This window comes from Primulina eburnea, chromosome 11, assembly GCF_022965805.1.
Source record: "Primulina eburnea isolate SZY01 chromosome 11, ASM2296580v1, whole genome shotgun sequence".
Classification (NCBI taxonomy): Eukaryota; Viridiplantae; Streptophyta; class Magnoliopsida; order Lamiales; family Gesneriaceae; genus Primulina; species Primulina eburnea.
In genome coordinates, this window is record NC_133111.1 from 41,737,578 (window position 1) to 41,759,894 (window position 22,317).

At 36.1% G+C, this 22,317-nt stretch overlaps 4 protein-coding genes and 1 pseudogene across 5 annotated transcripts; 3 read left to right on the forward strand and 2 right to left on the reverse strand.

Annotated features, from left to right (window-relative positions):
- The first annotated feature begins 1,667 nt into the window (after positions 1 to 1,667).
- On the forward strand, positions 1,668 to 6,059 carry LOC140806193 (uncharacterized). The gene has a single exon (XM_073162710.1). The coding sequence runs from the start codon at positions 2,793 to 2,795 to the stop codon at positions 5,604 to 5,606; it is 2,814 nt and encodes a 937-aa protein (XP_073018811.1). The 5' UTR covers positions 1,668 to 2,792; the 3' UTR covers positions 5,607 to 6,059.
- A 476-nt stretch (positions 6,060 to 6,535) lies between these two features.
- Positions 6,536 to 8,622, reverse strand: LOC140806194 (uncharacterized). Its single transcript, XM_073162711.1, has 5 exons — positions 8,424 to 8,622; positions 8,300 to 8,352; positions 7,211 to 7,387; positions 7,016 to 7,096; positions 6,536 to 6,913 (listed from the first exon to the last, which is right to left on the reverse strand). Exons 1-5 carry the CDS (start codon positions 8,481 to 8,483, stop codon positions 6,751 to 6,753), a joined length of 534 nt encoding a protein of 177 aa, XP_073018812.1. The 5' UTR covers positions 8,484 to 8,622; the 3' UTR covers positions 6,536 to 6,750.
- A 2,865-nt stretch (positions 8,623 to 11,487) lies between these two features.
- Positions 11,488 to 16,252, forward strand: LOC140806195 (wall-associated receptor kinase-like 14; annotated as a pseudogene).
- LOC140805642 (uncharacterized) lies at positions 15,533 to 15,973 on the reverse strand. The gene has a single exon (XM_073161901.1). The coding sequence runs from the start codon at positions 15,971 to 15,973 to the stop codon at positions 15,533 to 15,535; it is 441 nt and encodes a 146-aa protein (XP_073018002.1).
- Positions 16,253 to 17,375: 1,123 nt separating the features above from the next.
- Positions 17,376 to 20,667, forward strand: LOC140806196 (NASP-related protein sim3). Of its 2 annotated transcripts, none has more exons than XM_073162713.1 (6): positions 17,376 to 17,748; positions 17,921 to 18,168; positions 19,224 to 19,415; positions 19,518 to 19,608; positions 19,748 to 20,021; positions 20,094 to 20,667. In XM_073162713.1, exons 1-6 carry the CDS (start codon positions 17,462 to 17,464, stop codon positions 20,424 to 20,426), a joined length of 1,425 nt encoding a protein of 474 aa, XP_073018814.1. In that variant the 5' UTR covers positions 17,376 to 17,461; the 3' UTR covers positions 20,427 to 20,667. The 2 variants fall into 2 exon arrangements, with proteins under 2 accessions (XP_073018814.1, XP_073018813.1); XM_073162712.1 differs by having other exon boundaries at positions 17,377 to 17,748; positions 19,221 to 19,415.
- The last annotated feature ends 1,650 nt before the right edge of the window (positions 20,668 to 22,317 follow it).

Consider the following 22,317-nt stretch of genomic DNA (forward strand, 5'->3'; position numbering starts at 1 on the left):
GTTATTATTATTTTTAATTTGATTAAATAATATTAAACAATTAACATGTAATTATTTTCAATTTAAAAGAGTTGTTTGATTTAAAAAAGAAGTTTTGTTTATATATTTTTTTTAAATATGGAGTGACTTGAAGAGGTTTTTAGTAGGGTAAAAAGAGTAATTATGAAATTAAATATTTTGGTGTCCTCTAAAGTAGTTACTCTAAGTGTCTCAAACTTAAAATCCTCCCTTGTTCAATTCAAAATTCACGGAATACTTCTTTTAAATTTCCACTCTTCTGTTTCATGAAAAATAATATAGTCAAATTAAAAATCAAATCGTGTAAGGTCGACCTTTATATTATATTTTTTCAATAAAATAGACCAAATTACTGAAAAAATTAATTAAAAATTAGAAAAGAATTCACGAATATAGTAAACAATTAATAAGTTATTTTTTTCAGATATAAAACTTATATAAAAAAATCAAAATTAACATAATTGGATCAATTGATTATTTATTTTTATTGTAACTGTGATACACTTGTCTTACGTCTTATGAATTAAAATATTTAAAATGAGTTTATAATAGACTACAATTGACTTCTATAACAACTTGAGTTAATCATTTTCGTAAACTGAAGATGAATACGAAGTAGTTGTTATAGGGGCCCATTGTGCAGTCACGCAGGCGCGAGCCAGGATCGGGGCATGACAGAATGGATATCAGAGCTGGTCACGCATATTGAACATCGAGAAATAAGTGCTATGCGGGGCAAAGTGCTACGTACATGAGAACCACCTCTTGAACTTGCGGGGCAAAGTGCTACATAACGGGAGCCGCCTCTTGAACCTGCAGGAGCCACCTCTAGATTCTCGGCACTGGTGGATCGAGTGGTCATGCTGCGACGAGGACGCCGCGTTCTGAATGAGGGGTGATTGTGATACCTTTATTTCCCATCTTAAAAATTAAAATGTTTAAAATGAGTTTATAATATGCTACAATTAACTTCTGTAGCAACTTGTGTTAATCATTTTCGTAAAGCGAGGACGAATACGAAGTAGTTGTCATAGGGGTCCATTGCGCAATCACGCAGGCGCGGGCCACTCGGGACTTGACAGTAACTCTCCGCACATAGATAATCGATGCTTAGTTTTTGTAATGACAAGCATGGGAAAAAACTAGATGACGAGCGGTCGATACTCAGATTAGATTTCACCACATATTCAATTCAAATTTCCAAGCTCTTGAATTTAGATTTTATTTTTAGATATAAAAATATCCATATAGAGAGAGAATTAACCCGATTGGATAGATCGTGTTTGTTTTATTGCAACATGTTGGCATAAAGTTAGTCGATGTTTATTTCCGATGCTGATAAGCACAAATATTAACGGAAAAGAATTGTATCTATCAATGATATGTCTTATTTTAGGTGGCATAAATTTTAGTCTCTCATTTCCAATACTGAGCGTGCACATATTAATGGGAAAAACGGTCACGGATTCTAGTAAAATTTCCGAGATTTTTTAAAAAATTTGGATTTACAATTGACTTTTAAGTTCTCAAAATCCTTTAGTAATTCTACTGAAAAAGATGATGATTGATAAATAAATAAATAATAAATAAATAACAAACGTACTGGATGTGTAAAAGTCAAATCAGATTTCTTTGGTTTGTTAAGAACGTAAAAGGGTAGGGTGTGGTTTAGTGTAGCACACACAAAAAAGCAATTCCACCATAGCTTCGCTAGCCCCCACTAGGGTCAATGTCAAAGCAAGAGAGGAGAGAGACGAATACTTAAATAGGGAGAGCAAACTGGGGTAATGGTAATCAATGAGGGATATGTTTTGGATTCAATACTGTAATAAATGTGCAGTTGTTGGGGTGGGTCTGCTCTTTATTGACCTGCAGAGAAGAGGAGAGAGAGAGTGGAGAACGTGGAAATTTGAGAAGAATTTGTAGTTTTTGTAGGTCTTTTAGGCGATTGAAGACGAGTGGGAGAAGGGTTTTTTGTGTGACTTACAAAGGGGAGATCTTGTGAGGGTTTTATTGACGAAATTGGAGGATATATCGGAGTTTTTGTTGGTGTTTTAGGTGATCCAGGGAAAGTGGATTTTTTTATATGATTTACAGAGCTGAAATCTTGTGACGGATTTTGCGTAGTTGGGTGGTTGTGTTTTTCTTGTTAGCATTCGATTTTAGGCGTCTCCCTTTCCTTTGCAATTTGTTTGAAATCTGGGTTTTTTTTGTTTCTGTGTTCTTGTTCTTATCCTTTAATTGGGTGTTTCGCAAATTTGATGCTAAAAGATTGAGTCTTTGAAATATTGGATCTTGAATATATGTGGTTTGCTCGGCAATGTTCCTTCTCTTTTTTTCTCTGTCTTTTTTTACATTCCTGAGCTGTAAGTGCAGAACCTTCGAAATCCATGCTTTCCCCATAATTTGTGGGTTGGGTACACTTCTATTCTCTTCTTTTTGAAGAATACTCATTTCGTGCTTTCTTATTGGCTATCAAACTAGATTTTTCGACTGAGTTCTGTAATAGACAGAGAATGTTCTTGCACTTTACCTCCGTAAGATAGTTGTTCCGAGATTTGAAACCAAAGGTGTCTATTCGGGAGCAAGCTTTTTCTGGCATTGATTCCTTTTAGCTTTTGCAACTTAAGTTTGAAACCGAACCAACTTTTCTGGGACAGATCGGCTAAAGTGAAATAAAAAATATATATGTAAAGTTAAACGAAGAATTCCTATATTTATATATATTTATTGAATTTGTTTACTTGCGGGGGGTAGACAGAAGGAAAGATTTAATGCATCTCTCACTATGGAAGCCAATATCTCACTGTGCTGCTCTAATCTTGGACAAAAAGAGCAGAAGAAGTGATGGGTCGGAGCATTCGACTGATGAAATTAGGTCGAATCCATCAGTTCTGAGGAAACTTCAAGAACACAAGCTGAGGGAGGCTCTTGAAGAAGCATCTGAAGATGGATCCCTTGTTAAATCCAAAGATATGGATTCCGAGGCATTGAGTAATCAAGACGAGGGCTTGGGCAGATCAAGGTCTCTGGCGCGGTTAAATGCCCAGAAAGAATTCCTCAGAGCCACTGCTCTTGCTGCTGAGCGCACGTTTGAATTGGGGGATGCAATCCCACAGCTTAATGCGGCATTTTCCAAGTTCCTTACAATGTACCCTAAGTACCAGTCAACGGAGAGGATTGATCAGCTTAGGGAAGATGAATACTCACATCTCTCGGGTGCTGCTTCAAGGGTATGCCTAGACTATTGTGGATTCGGGTTGTTTTCTTTGCTTCAAACTGTACATTATTGGGAATCTACTGCATTTAGTTTGTCTGAGATTACTGCCAATTTGAGTAATCATGTTTTATATGGGGGAGCTGAGGAAGGAACTGTAGAACATGATATCAAGAGCAGGATAATGGATTATTTGAACATACCGGAAAATGAATATGGTCTTGTTTTCACTGTAAGCCGTGGCTCGGCATTTAAATTGCTTTCTGAATCGTACCCTTTTCACACCAACAAGAAGTTGTTGACCATGTTCGACCACGAAAGCCAGTCTGTAAGTTGGATGGGTCAGTGTGCTAGAGAGAAAGGTGCCAAGGTTCATAGTGCATGGTTTAAATGGCCGACCCTCAAACTCTGTTCGGCTGATTTGAGAAAACAAATTTCAAACAAAAAGAGGAGAAAGAAAGATTCGGCAAATGGTCTTTTTGTTTTCCCTGTTCAGTCTAGAGTCACGGGAGCCAAGTACTCGTATCAGTGGATGGCTTTGGCTCAACAAAACAATTGGCATGTCTTGCTTGATGCCGGGGCATTGGGTCCCAAGGACATGGATTCTCTTGGATTGTCTTTATTTCGGCCAGATTTTATTATCACGTCATTCTACAGGGTGTTTGGTTACGACCCGACCGGATTTGGATGCCTTCTGATCAAGAAATCTGTGATGAGTAGCCTTCAAAATCAGTCTGGTCATACGGGGTCTGGAATAGTGAAAATCACTCCCGTATTTCCTCTGTACTTGAGCGATTCAATGGATAATATTCCTGGATTTGGTTGCGAGAATGAAGCTAATGGGAATGGTGAAGTTAGTTCTGAAACCAACCCAGGCTCTCAATTACCAGCCTTTTCTGGAGCATACACTTCTGCTCAGGTAAGGGACGTGTTTGAGACGGAGATGGAGCAAGATAATGTTTCGGACAGGGATGGGGCGAGCACCATATTTGAAGAATCTGAAAGTTTTTCTGTGGGAGAGGTGATAAAAAGCCCGGTATTTAGTGAAGATGAATCTTCCGATAACTCACTGTGGATTGATTTGGGTCAGAGTCCGCTTGGTTCTGATAATGCTGGTCATTCAAGCAGACTAAAGTTGTCCACACCACAGCCGCCAGCTTGGTTTTCTGGCAGAAAGAATAATAAGCTAACCTCTCCAAAAGCATCAAAATTATCAAGTAGTCCAATGTATGACAATAAATTTAACATGGGGCATCATGAAAACTGCCCCGTCTTATCATTTGATGCGGCTGTTCGATCCGTGTCTCATGAATCAGCCCGTTTCATGGATATTCCTGAAGAAGAACAATATACAGAGGGGCACCCTGAATCAAGAAAATGCAGTACTCCCGATAGTCAGCATGTTCAGGAGATCGAAGAAGAACCGGAGACCAATCAACCAAGTAATTTTGCTGCAAAGGACTCGAGCACCCATGATATCTCTTCTGTTTCCAAGCATCGGGCTATTCAGAACGGGTCAGTTCCTGGGATATCTCTTGAGAAGGAGAGTGCTATAAGAAGAGAGACAGAAGGTGAATTTCGGTTACTAGAAAGGCGAGAAAAGAGTAGAATTGCGGGTGGCAGATTTTTTGGATTAGAAGAGACTGATCAGTCAAAAATCAAGGGGAGCAGGGTATCCTTTAACACCGAAGATAACAACAAAGCTCGTCTTGGTCATTCTGCGGAACCAGGCGAACTATCTTCCATCAATTTAGACGATGATGATTATATCAGCAATGGAGAGTACGGAGATGAACAAGATTCGGATAGGGGTGAACCAGAGATAAACTGCAGGCATCTTGATCACATTAACATGCTTGGTCTCAACAAGACCACCTCACGTCTGCGGTTCTTGATCAATTGGCTTGTTACCTCGTTGCTCCAATTAAGGCTGCCAAGTTCGACTGGAACGGATAATATGCCCCTCGTTTATATTTATGGCCCTAAAATTAAATACGAAAGAGGTGCGGCTGTGGCATTCAACGTGAGGGACAGAAATCGGGGCCTGATTAGTCCAGAAATCGTTCAAAAATTGGCTGAAGCACATGGTATTTCTTTGGGTGTTGGAATACTGAGTCACATACGGGTTCTTGATAATGCCAAGAATCTATCTTTGTGTCTAGATGATACTACCCTTTGTAAACCGATGGAGAATGGCAGACATGACGGCAAAAGTGCATTCATCAGAGTTGAGGTCGTTACTGCTTCACTTGGATTTTTAACCAATTTCGACGATGTCTACAAGTTGTGGGCCTTTGTGGCTAAATTTCTTGATCCGGCCTTTGTAAAAGACGGCGATCTTCCTTCTGTAGCGGAAGAGACGGAAAATTGAGACTAGGGAGCTGGTAGCCATGCTTTTGGTTCGCTGCTTATGGCTACAAAGTGAAGATTCAGAGGTTTACTGCTTATATTTATGTATCTCATTTATTTCGGGCAGACAAGAGAGTTGAATTCAAGAAAGGAAATAATAAAAACGCTCGGTCCCGGAGAAAACCTCCCGCATCTTTGCTGCCAGCTGGTGAATTTGTTCATTCTTGTTTTTTATTGGTTGGAATTTATCATTTGCTTTTTGGGATTCCTGTAAAGTTATTTTTAGAATTTTTTTTTTATCATTTCTGGTAGTGATGAACTACATTGGATATGAATGCTCTTTGACATCTCCTTGTCCACACTGATATGTGGACCGAATCAATTTCCTGTGTAAAAACGACCATGTTTTACTTGCTCCAACGCTACACATGTATTGTATAATTCATCGTGTTCAATTTTTATGAGCTTCAGGAAATCGAGCTGGTCACTTACTCACTCACTAATTCTTGAATGATTCATCTCTTTTTACTGATTCCAGTAATGCAAAACCGAACTGGATGCAAGAAATGATTAAATTTTAGCGAGGAAATGGGGGCTCTGTGGCATGATATCAAAAGGGGAGATAGACGTGCAGTATAACGTAAATCCAAGAGTTTCCTTCATTCATCCTCCACCGAGTGGGTCTTAACTATGAGTTTTGCGTGCTGATTGGATGCAAATTCAAATACTTGTCTCGAAAATGCGTACTGCTAGGTTTATAGATCATAAACCAATAAAAAAAACCAATCAAGAACTCATAGATTTAATAGTTTCATTGAGAAAACAATCTAGTGCATTTCAGAAAGGTGAAACTTACATATTTTAAGAGCAACCTATAGGCCATGGAATTTGAAATCTTCCATTAATTGTTTCAGAACTATCGTCTTCCACTTAAAAGTAAAAGGCAATAACTTTCACAGACTACTGGTTTCATGAGTAAATTAATGTGAAAATTGCATAGCATCTACGCTGAGTACACTTTTTTCAAAACTCCTTTGCCCTCTTCACCAGCGTGTTCATAAACTCACTGAAGTACAATTTCATTAGGTAAATAATGATGAAAAATATCATTTGACATGCCACAATGAATAAACGTTTAGGACTGGCTGTTGTTTCCTTGATATCCTCTACTTTAGCAAGCCAGAAGTGGACAGGAGGCGCAGTGCTTGTTTCGAATTATTCAAAACAGCAGCAGATCTTGAAACCTGCATTTTTCGTTTCTTTAGAAAGTCCAGCGAATTCTGCACACATTGAGCTGGTGGCATGTCATTCAAAATAACGGGTTCTAACCTGCTCAACAAACCAAAGAAATTGTAGTTAATTCGGGTTAAAAAACATCTACGACAAGAGCATATGTTTGTGGTATGTAAAATTAAATGGAGAGAGCTTAACCCATATTTTTTTGGTCTTCTCTTTCTTGAGGCTGGCTTCTTCTCCGATTTCTCATCCTCAGAATCTGATGTAAAAACTATCCTGCGGATTAAATGCGACATTGGTTAGAATTCATATAACCATTCAGAAAGTAAAGCTGGTACATGCATATGAACTGAAAAAATCAAGGAACTCGAATAAAGCAAGGACTAGTACTTTTCACGAGCTGCAAGAAGTTGGACAATGTCGTCCGGTAGCATTCCTTTGTTGACATGAGACTCTTCATGTGTTTCGATGATTGCTTTATCACTAGTTTCTTGTCCTTTCGGTAGAGACTTTGGAGTCAATTTTTGCGCCAACTTTTTGCGACGCTCTTTCCCTTCACGGAAGACCCTAAGAAAATCAAAAAATTTGTAAATGATAGGTCATCAACAAGTTGAATTCACCAGTAGCATGCAGTTATCAACAGAAGCAGAAAATAGTGTCATTTAAGTGCATCCTGAAAAGGACACCAAATTTCAAGGACAAAATAGCTGTAAGAAATCACAACAATGAAAAATACAGATACAAACAAGCACAACATATTGAGCTGACTTGCAACCAATGTAAGAGTTCTCTTCCACACTGCATCAACAAGTAAAGCTCGTTCTTCCAAAATTTTCTAAAGAAGTAGTGCAGCAAAGCACCAATTTGGGGTGAAGGCCAATGCTACAGCAAGAAGAACGAGGATGCTGGGTCCATGGAGAAAGGCAAGCAGGTTAAGGAAAGCTGATTCAAATTCACCCGAGGTAAGATTCCTACCACCCTACAGATTCACTAAACAGAATATACAGGTTCAATGATGGGAAACAGGAATTAACTACCAGAGGTGCTTCAACCTAAGATTCCCAAGGCAGCCTTTTTAGTCTCTGAGGACCTATATAGTACAGGAAGAAAAATTAACCCACTGAAAGCAGGATATGAGCATCCATGAAAGTTAATACAGCAATATAAACTGTATTTGATCTCTTACTTCGGCTAAGTCAATCACAAATGGACAAGATATATCTATACCAAGTAAATAGTTCCTCTTCTGAATCCCCTTTTAGTAACAACAAATAATTGTATTTGAATAGATACTTCTAAAATCTTCCAAGTACCAAATATTTAACATATAACTTAATGGGGTTCCAAATCAATACCGACGTATAAGTTACAGAACTCTGAAGACATAATTCATTGCTCAAGTCTCACAATAACAGATTCTCAAAGCAGGTAATCCGCATATTCTTTGGAAAATAACAAACTCGATAAATAACTTCATGCCTGGCCTTATTTTCTCTTTGGATTTTCCTTATCTCTTCGTCTTGTTGCATCCCCTGAGTAAAAAAAACGCATTTTTTCACAATATATTAAACACTTGAAGCAAATAAATGAGAATTGAGCAAACCTGTTGCGAAGTAAACTCCTCGGGCGCATCGGAGTCCCAGTCCACTTCTCCGTCTGACATTTAAATTCAGAATATCAAAGAGGTCAATCAATCTGGTTCAACTGAAGATTCCACGAGGCTAAAAATTAGGGCTTTCGAATTAGGGGTTTCGCTGGCTCAGATCTATGATGCGGCGGAGTACTGAATTTTGACACTGGAATTATTTACACGACCTACCTTATTACAAATTATATTCTATTTTAAATTTTATTTAAAATCCCAAAAAAAAATTAAAAATAACCTCAATAAATATTTCCATGAAAATATTATTCTCAAACGTGATTTTTTTCCAACTTTTTTATTCAGTTATTTTTAAAATTAGTATTAAAAACTAACAACTTCTAGTGTTGTTTAAATCATAATAACTCCATTAATATTGGATTATGAGTAAAAAATCAATTCGATCCATCAAAATCGTGAATCAATATTTAATCGAGTTTTTCACAGATAATTCGACTTGTTTGCAATATCATATGTCAAAACCTAGATCCCAGATCTGCACACGAGCACAACTACTTCCTAATGGTTTTCATTATTTGAAAATGATTAACGCAAATTATTATACAGATTTATTGTATTCCATTATTAAATAATTTAAATATATATTTTAATTCATGTGCCATGGAACATCACATAAGTAAAGCTCATGAACATATCATTTACGAGTTGTTGAAAATATCAATGGTGTCAATCTCTATGTCCACCAATGATGTCGTGTGATGATTCTTCCAATTGGAAAATATTCAACGATATGGGTTGTTAATGTGATGAAGTTGGTAACTTTATTGCATAATGATATCAACGTTGATAATTTAATCTCATAGTTATGCAACGGTGAGATGATGTTGCATAAAGGACGTTGAAATATTAATTTTTTTATTTCATTAAATATATATGTATCTAAACACAGAATTAAATTACATATAACTGAAAAATTTAAAATTATAAATAATTAAAATTTAAAAACTCACACGTAGATTTAAAATCATAATTAAAAAATAACAAAAAAATTATAAATATCAAATTACACATAATTAAGAGGCTAAAATGATTTTAATTTTTTTTTATGATTTTTATTTTTAAAAATTATGATGATCTTGGCTGTTGATCTAAAGTAACCAAATCATCCAATTCACTCCTTTTAATTTTTTTTAAAATGTTATATTATTAATTTTTATATTTTTATCTTTGATTTTAATAATTAAAAAAATCGCCAAATTAATTTAGTCGTAGATTTGGTCAGAGGACGTGCCTCACCCATTGTACACGTCCTTATAGTGGAAAACCGCGACTTTAAGCTGGCAAAACTGATCAAAATATGCCTTTCCTCGAAACTGGTAGGATTTGTCATTTATGAACAAAGAATTGATCACTAATTTTACATACGAAAAAAATCTAAACAAAATTTCACTTTTAAATCGAACAAACTCTTCTAAATTGAAAATAATTTCGCGTTAATGATTTAGTGTTATTTTATTAAATTAAAAATACCAATAATACATACAACACGTGTACATATTTTGCTGGTTATAATAATTGATATGTACAATATAAAGAAACCGAGTTCAAACCATATTCCATTGTGTTACCATGGCAGGAAAAAAGCATATAATTTTAAAAATCATAGAATTCAGATAGGAAGGCCTCATAATTTATTATAAATAATAATAATTTTAATAAATAATAAATAATATTTGGTGTAGCTCATCAATGATGGTCAAATTTTTCCGCTCTGTAGGGTTACGACCAATTGTTTTTCAAAGAAACAATTTATTATATAATATATTTGTTTCCAAGTTTTGACTTAGAAGCCCACTCAAAATGATATTTCGTGGAATTTCTAAAAAAAAATTAATTTTTTTTTTAAAGATGGAGACCATTTATCTTTTGACGGGTGAAATGGCTTAAATTACATTCAAATTCAAATGACATTAACTACATTTTGAAACATACGTTTTCGAGAACCAATATATTATTTATATTTTTCAACCAATCAAGATCTTCTCGGCGGTACTTTCCGGGACATCAACAAGCTAAATGCATGCTTCGATTCATGACCAGATTCATGAGACACTCGGATCAGTCATCCCAGGTATATGTTTTATTTTTTGAGTAAGTCTCTCGTGAGACGGTCTCACGAATCTTTATCTGTGAGACGGGTCAATCCTACCGATATTCACAATAAAAAGTAATACTCTTAGCATAAAAAGTAATACTTTTTCAAGGATTACTCAAATAAGATATTCGTCTCACAAAATACGACATGTAAGACCGTCTCACACAAGTTTTGTCTTTTTTTTTTTTATCAACACGAACATGTATTGATAGACGCATGAACATCTCAGTCATTCTTATCTGTTATATTTATCGATGAACATGAGATAACTACTATTTAATTGGATACGGTGTTTGTGTCTATCATGCTGTGTGCATTTGATCACTCTATTAACTGAAGACGAGGATAAAAATCTGTTTCAATTTATCAAAAATCTCCCATTTTTAAGACCAAAGGAACATATATGATACACATCTAAATCTACATAGATTCGTGATGAAATTAAGAGAATCAATTATTTGATTTTTTTCATCGAAGAATTTTCTATATACATCAATTGTAAAGCTAAGTTTGTGATTTTAACTACACCGTATATAAAACAAGGAATTTTTTATTCATCAATAATAATTTTTTTTAACTATTATCAAACTTTACAAAATATCAATACATAATTCAAAACATAGCTGATTGTTTGTGAAAAATTTTAAAAATCATAAAACTCCAAAAAAATATCAACAGATTAATACATCATTCATTTTTAAAATTAAACTCATTTCACTCATGTTGTAAAAATTCTGAGATATTTATTATATGATAGATGGTTTAATGCATGATTTTTAAAATATCGGGGTCTAAAATATTATTAATTTAAATTAGATTTTTTTTTATTTTAATTATAATTTAAATTTTTTTTTTTATCGATTTCCCTTCAAACAATTAATTATAAGATGTATTGACCAGAAATTAAAGAAATCACGAGAAATCGTGTGGTGAACGTTCATCCGATCCTTCATGCGCCTCTGCACATAACATATTGAATTAGCCTGTTTGTTGCATTATCACATAGCGTTCTTCTTCTTCTTCCTCCTCCTCCGCCCTTGTTCGCCTTCTGCTCATCAAAATTAAAACCAGTTTCTTGCAGTAGCCGCCATGGTCAAGAAGCAGAAGCTGATGGAAGTTGGAACATTCAATAATCTGAAATGACAGAGCCATTACAAAATGACAGTAAAATGCATTTAATTTCTTGCCACCAGTATCAACTGTACCCCTTTAATGGCCGCCAATAGTTCTATCCTTACAAGTTAACCTTCTCACCATCACCATCTCGATTTTGCTCTCCCCCAGTTAGTTTTTTTTTTTACTGGGCATTCTCCCTTTATTCTGATGGTAACTCCTCAAGTTAGCCCACAATGATTTTTCGGTTCTTTTCAGTAGTTGTTATCTGTTTCAATCTCTCAGTTTTAGCTCAGTTATCTTCTGCTCTGAGGATAAACTCAACCGGGTGCGATCAGTTTTGCGGTAAAACCCGCGTGCCGTATCCGTTTGGGTTCTCTGATGGATGTGAAATACGGTTGAATTGTAGTAGATCGGGAGATATTATGGTAGGTGATTTTCAGGTTCAGAATTTGACTTCCGATCAGATTTTGGTTAGTGTTCCGGGGACGTGTAATCGTCCGATTGAAAAGTTGTCTCAGCTTTTCGGCGAGAACTTCGCGCCAACTTGGCATAACGGTCTTCTGGTGGAGAACTGCAGCTCCAGCCTCAACGATTGTGTGATCCCGGGTAGATTGATTCGGTCCGGGGTCAGTTTTGGGGGCTGCAGTTCAGGGAACCATCTTCACAATATAAGCTGTTATTCCGAGGGGATTGAAGATAAGTCGCAGTTCTTGGATTATGAAAAGGTTTTGAAAACGGGGAACTGCACCGTGTTGCTTTCGTCGGTCACTGTGAATATGATCGGAAGCTTTATTCCCAGGAGTGGGATCTCCGCCGTTTCTCTGGAGTTTCAGACAGCGGAGCTAGGGTGGTGGGTTGTGGGGAACTGTAGCTTGCCATCCAAACGCGACGTGTACGGCGGTGGACGAGCAGAAGGGGTTTCGCTGCCAATGTGCCGAAGGGTATACCGGAGATGGTTTCGCCGGTGGCGTAGGTTGTCGGAAAGGTCAGTCCATTTTCATTTAGTTTAATTAGTGATATTTTTTAGTATGGTAAATTCCCGTGTTGACTTTTTGAAGATTTTGAACAAGTCAATTGAAAGATGCCATATTTGATATACAACATAATAATAATAATAATAATAATAATAATAATAATAATAATAATAAAATTGGATGATTTGAGGGTGATTTTTTAAAATGCCTGATTGTGTGCATTATTTTTTAAATAGCCATTTTCTGTACATTTTAATATATGCGATAACTATTAATGAGAATAATTCTCTCTTTGGAAAAAAACGTAGCTGAACAAAAAAGGTTTACAAAATAGGCCATAAAAATGAGGTATATATATTTTTAAAAACTGTATGGTTCTATTTTTGCAATTAAACTTTTTCTAACCAAAATTAGAGCAAACGTGGATTAGATTTTTAATTTATGAAAGTTTTCTAATCGTTAACGAACGTGTAAGAATTGATTTAACTGCCAACCATGTTAGACTGTGTATTTGGTCAACTAATCTATTTAGCATGCACAAGATAAAACTTGAAACTTTATCTTATAATAATACAAGTTTTTGGATTTTTTGGGATTAAAATGAGAAGAAAGCATCCGTTAGGTAGATTGACTAAATCGTACCCAATATTTTATTCAACTATATATCGGGAGGCTGTTTAATTTCTTGATCTACTTTACCCGAAAAACAGACAAGAAATAAGTTAGAGGAGCATTAATTCATGCCTATATGACAAATACAAGGCCCGACCAGAGGAATGAGAGAGGATATGGATTGCTAAATAAAATTTTTTTACGGTTGTGTCTATGTTGGACGTGATTGTCTCGATAGACGGAGATCATATTTGATCTCTGTAACAGGAAATTACGTGACCTTACATGTCCTCGTAAGAATTATCAGATGAACTTGTAAGATTTATAAAATCTCCTGATTTATTTAGTCGGCCTTCTGATGTTGTGTTCGGTTTGTACCAGTTTCTCACTGCAGTGCTTCAAGTCACGTGTTGGGTCGATGTGGCGGAACCAAAGTGCGCATTCTCATTGGAGGTACTTCTTCGACCCTTTGCTCTAGCTACATTGGAAAGAAATCTTCTATGATATATATTCTTCGTTTTATTCTCTGTAACATTTTAATTAATGAGTTTCTAACTTTTTTGAATTTCCTATTCAATACATGTCCTTTGTTCGAATCCTAACAACTTTCTATTTTTGTAGGGATCATTGCCGGAGCCTCTTCAGTGGCTGGCCTGGCTTTCATCTGCTACTGCATAAAGAAACGCTCCAGATCTTTGAAAAGCCAGTTAACCATAAAGCGTCTGATCTCTGAAGTAGCCGGCAACTCCAGTGTCCCATTCTATTCATACAAAGAAATCGAGAGAGCGACAAATGGCTTCTGCGAAAAACAACGGCTGGGAACTGGAGCATATGGCACGGTTTATGCAGGAAAACTCCACAACCAAGAGTCTGTGGCGATTAAAAAGATAAGATATCGTGATCATGACAGTGTCGAACAAGTAATGAATGAGATTAAGCTTCTGTCCTCTGTGAGCCATCCGAGTTTACTCCGTCTTTTAGGATTCTGCATTGAAAATGGCGTGCAGATTCTCGTTTACGAGTACATGGCGAATGGGACTTTATCTCAGCATCTACAGAGAGAAAGGGGCACCTGTACTTCCATGGACTGTTCGTCTCACCGTTGCTGCTGAAACAGCTCGTGCTATTGCCTATCTTCACTCGGCCATGAATCCTCCGATATATCACAGAGACATAAAATCAAGTAACATACTCTTAGACTACAATTTCAAGTCAAAAGTAGCAGACTTTGGGCTATCAAGATTCGGCATGTTGGATGATTCCCACATTTCCACGGCCCCTCAAGGAACTCCTGGCTACGTTGATCCTCAGTATCATCAGAACTTCCATTTATCAGATAAAAGTGACGTCTATAGTTTTGGTGTTGTCCTTGTTGAGATAATATCGGCAATGAAGGTAGTTGATTTTACCCGGCCTCACAGTGAGATTAACTTGGCTGCACTAGCAGTAGATAAGATTGGAAAAGGTCGTGTTGATGAGATAATAGATCCATATCTCGAGCCAAATAGAGACGCTTGGACCCTTTCATCTGTGCATAAAGTGGCTGAAATAGCATTTAGATGTCTTGCTTTTCACCGGGACATGAGGCCTTCCATGATGGAGGTGGCGGATGAGCTAGAGCAGATTAAAATAAGTAGTTGGGCACCTTTGGAAGAGAACATGCACATGGGATCATCAGAGGCCTCGTCTTGTTCATCAACCTACCATGGAAGTGAGAGATCTTTTAAAGCTTCCACAACAATCAAGAAAACCGTGGTGGCGAGTAGGAGGCTGATAATTCCGCAGATGGAAGCAGAAGATGTGGACTGTTCCCCAGTTTCTGTGCAAGATTGTTGGTTGAGTAGCCCGAGCTCCCCCTCAACCAACACCTTATTGGCCAATGTCGTTCAGTAATGACATCATCGCATGTTTTAGCCTTCGTGCGTGTATATTTGTGTACTTCTGGAGCTGAGTAGGGCAGTCTAAAGCGCAGAATGACTCGAGAACTAATCGAGATGGAGAATTAGGATATATTTGAAGAGGAGAAATATATTGTCTTGCTCAAGTCGATGGTGATCGAATTTTTTTGCCAAGTCCTATAGTATAAATACAATAGAGATGTATTTCAATTTTTCATTCAAATCTTGAGGTTGGGCACATTTATTTAAGATGGGCAGAAACACAAAGTACAGATAATAAAATTCTTACATAAATTTCCAAGAATCCAGAATATATTACAATCACGACATGAACGATAAAACACACGACTTTACTCACGCTTTCTTAGCTTCCGGGCCCAAAATAGCGTTCACAATAGAAGAAGTGATAACAACTCCGAGCAGCTCCGCCACAGCCACCGCTACGGCCTGCGCCAGATTACTGGTCCTCACGGCCTCCTCGATCTCCTTCTCCGCTATCACTACTTCCTTCTCCGCGACTTCAATCTCCTTCTCCGCAGCCTCCAACCCTTCCTTCACAATCAGTTCCGCCTCCTGTTCCACCTTACGCAGGCCTTTCCGGAGCCCGAACAGCGGTATATCCTGAGCTCTCGCGGGCATCTCCATCGCCGTCAATGCAGTCGTGGCGGTGAACAGAAGCAAGCACTGCCTCCGGGACGGCAGCGCCATCTGCACATGCTTGCTTACGTGCGCCTTCTTGGGAGTGGGGTGCGCGGGGGGGATTTGTGCGGCGGCGAGAGGACTTGTGGAGGCCATGGATTTCGTCTCACGATAGCGAATGTGAGTGTCAATTCAGTTCAACGAATACCCGTCATTCAGTGGTTGTGATTTAGCGGGTTTATAGAATGAAAAGACCAAAATACCCACCATCATACAAGCCCATGATATATTGGAAACTTGGAATTCATATCTATTGTAATACCAAAAAAAAAAAAGAAAAAAATCCTATATAAATATTTTTATTTGTCTTTTTTTTGTTGAGGTTGTAAGAAGAACTATAATATTTTTATATATTTATACAAAATTAGATTGATATTACAGTTCAGCTATATAAAAAAAATAGTTTGTCAAAAAATAAAATAAAAATAGTATCCATTATATTTATTAGGATTATTATCACATAGTTAAAACATTAAGGTTTGTCAATTTTACTATTATCTATATTTTATATTATTAAGCTTGAACACTTAATGTTAACTTTGGTACGTCCACGTAACACTAAAATTTATTTACAATTTTACTTTTTATAATATTTGTTAGCTAACTGTGTTGGTGTGAATTTATTAGTTATTTTGTACATTTCTCTATCTTTCTCCAACTTCTCTAATTTATCTAAAAGTTCAAACTATCTCGGTAAATATTATATAATATATAATTATCATACCTTAATCAAATAATATATATTTTTGTACTAAAAAATTATCAAACAAAAAAAAAATTTATTTGGCACGCATGGTGTGCCATGAAATCCTAGTATATTCTTAAAATAATTTATGTTTTAAATATTTCAATCCTATTATTAAAGAGATAAGATAATGATTATTTTTAAAATTATATTTTAAATATTTATTATCTTTTAAATTTCATTTAGTATATAAAAAAATTTTATATCGCACACATTGTGTATGCTCAAGTATCAATATGAAGCCGACGAGACCTTGGCCCAATAATTAAAGTTGTGATCCTAAGACTTGTTGATATCGGGTTAGAGTCCCGCTAATTGTTGGTAGTTTTTTTTAAATTATTTATTTAGATTTAGTTGTTTTTTTGTATTTTTTATGTTCGAGATAAGCTAGTCTCAAATCCATGTTCAAATCTCGTCAATAATGCGAACAATTATATTATATCTTTGTAATTTGGAACAATACCATACATGTGGTATAAAAAAAAAGTACTAATATGAATAATATGGGAACGTGTAACTCTGATACTTGTAGAAATCGAGTAGAACTATGAATGAAACAACACAGTGGAAAGTGGAAGCAACTTGATGTATCGTGTAAGCCCGACGAGGGTGGACAAAAGCCCTATAGAATATAATATTGGGCTGGTCCATAATTTTTGTCAATCATCTGACAAAAGAATCAGTAAAATTATGGGTTGGGCCGCCATCCATAATTTTAGCCCAAAATATCGAGAAGTTGAATTAATTCTCCGAGTTTGCCTTCCGGATTCAATTTTGCGCGGTGAGGGTTTCTTGTTTCTTCCATTTGAAACACACAGGAGCGAAAGGGTTTTCCGAGTATGGCGGGAGAATCTGCAAATTCTTCGGCGCAGGGTCCTGCAACTGACGAAAACCTCAATTCTGTGGAAGCTACCATCGAGTCGGGAGTCGATTTCGGTGGCGCCGAATCCACTTGCAATAACAGCAACAATATGAGCAATGGAGAGAGCTCTGCTGCTGTGTCTGTTGTTGAGCGCGAGAAGTCGCTGGAATATGCCGAGGAGTTGATGGTGCGTGGCTCTAATGCCATTAAGGAACGTGATTACGCTGAAGCTACTGATTGCTACAGTCGTGCCCTAGAAATCAGGTGAGGTATTAAGATGTTCGTTAGATGGATTATTCCCCTGAAAACTGTTCTTGCGTCACATGCTGAGCAACTCCAAGACTTAATTGAGCCATTTCACATTCTTTTGGTAATTCTTATGCCAGAAATTTTTTAATGTGCTGAAAATTATTTATGACGATGAAAATGCATTCAGGGTTGCACATTTTGGTGAACTTGCTCCTGAATGTGTCAATGCTTACTATAAGTACGGATGCGCACTCTTACGTAAAGCTCAAGAAGAGGCTGATCCATTGGCTTCTATGCCGAAAAAAGAGGGGGTATCTCAGGAAGATTGTGATAAAGATGGTTCAGTGAAAAGTTCTGTTAATGGTGGATCTTCTGCTACTTCAGTTTCTACTATTGAACATGAAGGAAGCACCAATTGTCTGGATGAAGTTACAGGTAAAATTTAGTGTTTACTTCATCGATATTCACCAATGATTGAAATGGTTGTTTAATGGATAATGAGTGGGTAAACTTAAAAAATTATATGCTAGCATGTGTGCGTTATCAAAGATGGAAAATACATGCTTCTCGAGCATTAAATTTTCTCGACAGTCTTTTCTTCCTCTTAGTGCAGCTATGATTTAACTGGTGATTTTGTTGATCATGGGTTGATGAACTTAAAAGTTCATGTTACCGTGTGTGTGCTATTGAATATGGGAAGAGGCATACTTTTTTATCATTACAATTCACCTGATTATATGTATACTTCAATGTTTAAATAATTTTACACATGAAAAAATTCCTAATTATCCTATTATGAAAGATAAGTTCATGTTATCATGTGTGTGCTATTGAATATGGGAAGAGACATACTTTTTTATCATTACAATTCACCTGATTATATGTATACTTCAATGTTTAAATAATTTTACGCATGAAAAAATTCCTAATTATCCTATTATGAAAGAACTGCAATACATATATACTTATATATTTTTTAAATGATGTGTATACTTCAATGTTTAAATAATTTCACATGAAAAAATTCCTAATTGTCCTTTTATGAAAAAACTGCAATAGGTATATACATATGTTTTAAAATTATGTGTGGGATGGGGGTTGCGTTGACGAGAACCTGTGAACTCTCCATTTATGCCATTCCAACTGATAAGTGGATAGTACGGACTGCAATTTTCAGAAAGGTTAATGGGTGTTATCAATTGCTCAAATACCAGTTATACCAATTGAGTGATCCATCTTTTGAGATGTTTTGGTTTAACTTCTTGGGGAGGGTGGAATTGTATAATCTGTTAAAGATGCAGTTATATATGATTTTGAGGAATTATTTAGGTGTGGTGATGGTGGGTGTGTATACTCTGTTAAAGATGCATTTATATAGGATTTTGAGGAATTATGTAGATGTGGTGTACCTAGTTTTCTTCCGTGACATTTGTTTGAAGCATGACATACATTTTTGCTTATAGTTTTCTTCTTTTTGTAAATAACAGTAGAAGTGAAAAATGAAGAAGGAGATGACGAAAGTGATACTGAAGACCTAGCTGATGGTGATGAGGATGAATCTGACCTGGATTTGGCATGGAAGATGCTCGATGTTTCTCGGGCAATTGTTGAGAAGCACTGCGGGGATACTCTGGAAAAGGTGGATATCTTGTCTGCCTTAGCAGAAGTAGCTTTGGAAAGAGGTTTGCAATTTGTTTCAGTGATTGATATCATGACTATATATCTAGATAGCTTCGGTATGTGGTAATTTTTTACTCATTATTAAAACTTTCTGCTTTGTCCAGAGGATGTTGAAACTTCACTTAGTGACTACTTGAAATCCCTGTCCATTTTGGAGCGCCTGGTTCAACCTGACAGTCGGCTTATAGCTGAGTTGTATCCTTTACAAATTCGCACATCATAATTTGAAAGTATATTTTGCGAGATAGAGGACTTATAGTCATCGGGGTTTCAAATCATTTTCTAAACCTATGTCATAATTAGTTCCAGAAGATTTCTTAACATGAGAACCAAGAAATTTTAGGGTATGCCTGTGTTTGGAAATTGGTTCTAAACCTGTAGAAGCTGTTCCATATTGCCAGAAGGCTATTTCAGTTTGCAAGTCTAGACTGCAGCGACTTACAAATGAAGTAAAGCTCTGTCAAGTAGATGCAAAGACATCGGCTTCCTCTGAATCAAGAGAACTTGTTCCACCATCTTCTGATACATCCCATTCATGTGATCCCATTGCTGACAAAGAATCTGAGATTGACACGCTGACTGATCTGTGTGATGAACTAGAAAAGAAGGTAAGCATTAACTAGATATCGGCAATTGTTGGAGCAGCTTTGCTACTGTATTAACTTGTTTTCTTATTGCAGCTAGAAGATCTTCAGCAGCTCGCCTCAAACCCAAAATCTATCCTCTCAGATATCCTAGAGATGATGTCTGCAAAAGCAAATGCTGGTGAGAAAAGTGCAGTTTCAGTAGCAATGAACTCTTCTCAGATGGGTATAGCCATTAACACTGGTGGAATTACCGAGTCTCCGACTGTTTCCACTGCTCATTCAAATAACACTTCTGGCGTTACTCATCTGGGTGTCGTTGGAAGAGGAGTCAAACGAGTGGTCATGAGCTCGACCACAGAGTCCGGACCAACTAAGAAGCCTTCGGTTGATCCATCATCAAATAATAGTGATGGCAGTGCCTCTTGACCTTTCAGTGCTGACCATGGAGCTGATCTAATGGCTACCGGTAATGCTTTGTTATTTAGAAAAATTGGATCATGAAATACACGTGAATCTGAATGTGTCATAAATGTTCATTGTTGTTTTCTTTCTCTATCAACATTAAGGCTGATATAACCTCGATTTCTCTTGTATAACCATAGTTTGTGTTCTACTAGTTGTACTGACCCGTCGTCGAACAGTGACCTATGTTTGTACCTTCTGCTTATTTTGGTGTATTTTATACAAGTTTTTGTATAACTGTAGTTCACACAATCCGGAAGGTTCAGATAAGATAAAAACCCGCCACCGGGACTTATCATATCTGAATTCGTTTTCGATTTTTTTTCAAACAAAATGTACCAGCACTTTCTTCTCGGTTCTGGTTCTTCCCGGGCTTCCTTTTTTTCAGGTGACTATTATAAATTGTTGCAATTGTCCCGTTTCAGTTTTATTACATCGGCTAAACTCGAAGATGGTTAATCTGTTTGACAAAAACTTGTATGAGACGGTCTCATGGGTTGTATTTTGTGAGACGGATCTTTATTTGGGTCACCCATGAAAATGTATTACTTTTTATGCTAAAAGTATTACTTTTTATTGTGAATATGGGTAGGGTTGACCTGTCTCACAGATTATGATCCGTGAGACGGTCAGACCCACTCAACCTATTTATCTTTTAGCTGCTTCCAATATAAAAAGAATCCCAGTCATTGAACTCGAACGTTTTTGTTCTCTTATTCCACTCACGTTATCCAGTCCTATCATAGATGTGCATAAAATGTTTCAAATTTAGGAGGAATGTATTTTGACAGATTTTGTATGTATCCGCATGCTAATATCTGTGCTAGAATAAATATATGCTTTTTACAACATTTCTTATTCATAAACATTTAAAATTTTGAATTATATTTTGAAGAATATTTTTAAAAAATTTAATACAGGATATGATAGTTACTATTTACAATTATTTTATTCTATTTAATATTATTGTTATTATTAAAAGGTCTTAGAGCTTAAAAGTGTGGTATTATATCACGTCTAATCCATTTTAAATCAGAAAAGTGCTATAAAACAACATAATATTTTAAATAATTTTGGTTATCTTAATTTTGAAGTATAAGCAGTCACCGATGAAATCATATCTAAAGCTTATAATTTTTTATATAATCTCTATAGTTTTTGTTTGTATAAAAATTATTTCTAAGACCAACTAAAATTTATATACAAAAATACTAATTAATACACACACAAGTTGTGCAATGTGCATGGGAATACTAGTTACTGATTTTTTTTATTATTATTATTACAAGCTAGTTTAGAGATTTAGATTTTAGTCCTACTCATTCCTTTTCTGTATTAATTGTTGGATGTAGGTTTTTTTAAATAAAAAATGCATTTATTATAACAAAAATATAATTATAAGATAGTTGTAGAATTTATGGAATGTTACATGTGAGTGAGGTAAGAAGAAAGATGCAGTTAGGATTTCGTTGGTGGCTGCGTATATTGTTCAATAATCAATTTCTGATGAAAAGTCGCAGACTTTCATGTTAGACCATAACTACTTTTGTTTTATCTTCTTTGGATTCACGTTCCATAAAATGTTCTCGACCATGTAAAATTCTACTGTTATTGTAACACAACTCAGGCACTAACTCATGGATGCATATCTTAGTATTGTAAAATTTTACAGTTTTGAGAGGTGATGGTCGGTTTGCGGTTTTTTAATGAAAAATATTAGAACATATATTCGAATTGATTTGAAACAATAACAATGTAATGTCTTTCAAATATAAAATATAGTTCAAAGCATACAAAAATAAAATTTTTATTTTTAATCACGGGTTTTATAAATATCAGGAAAAAACGGTGCGGT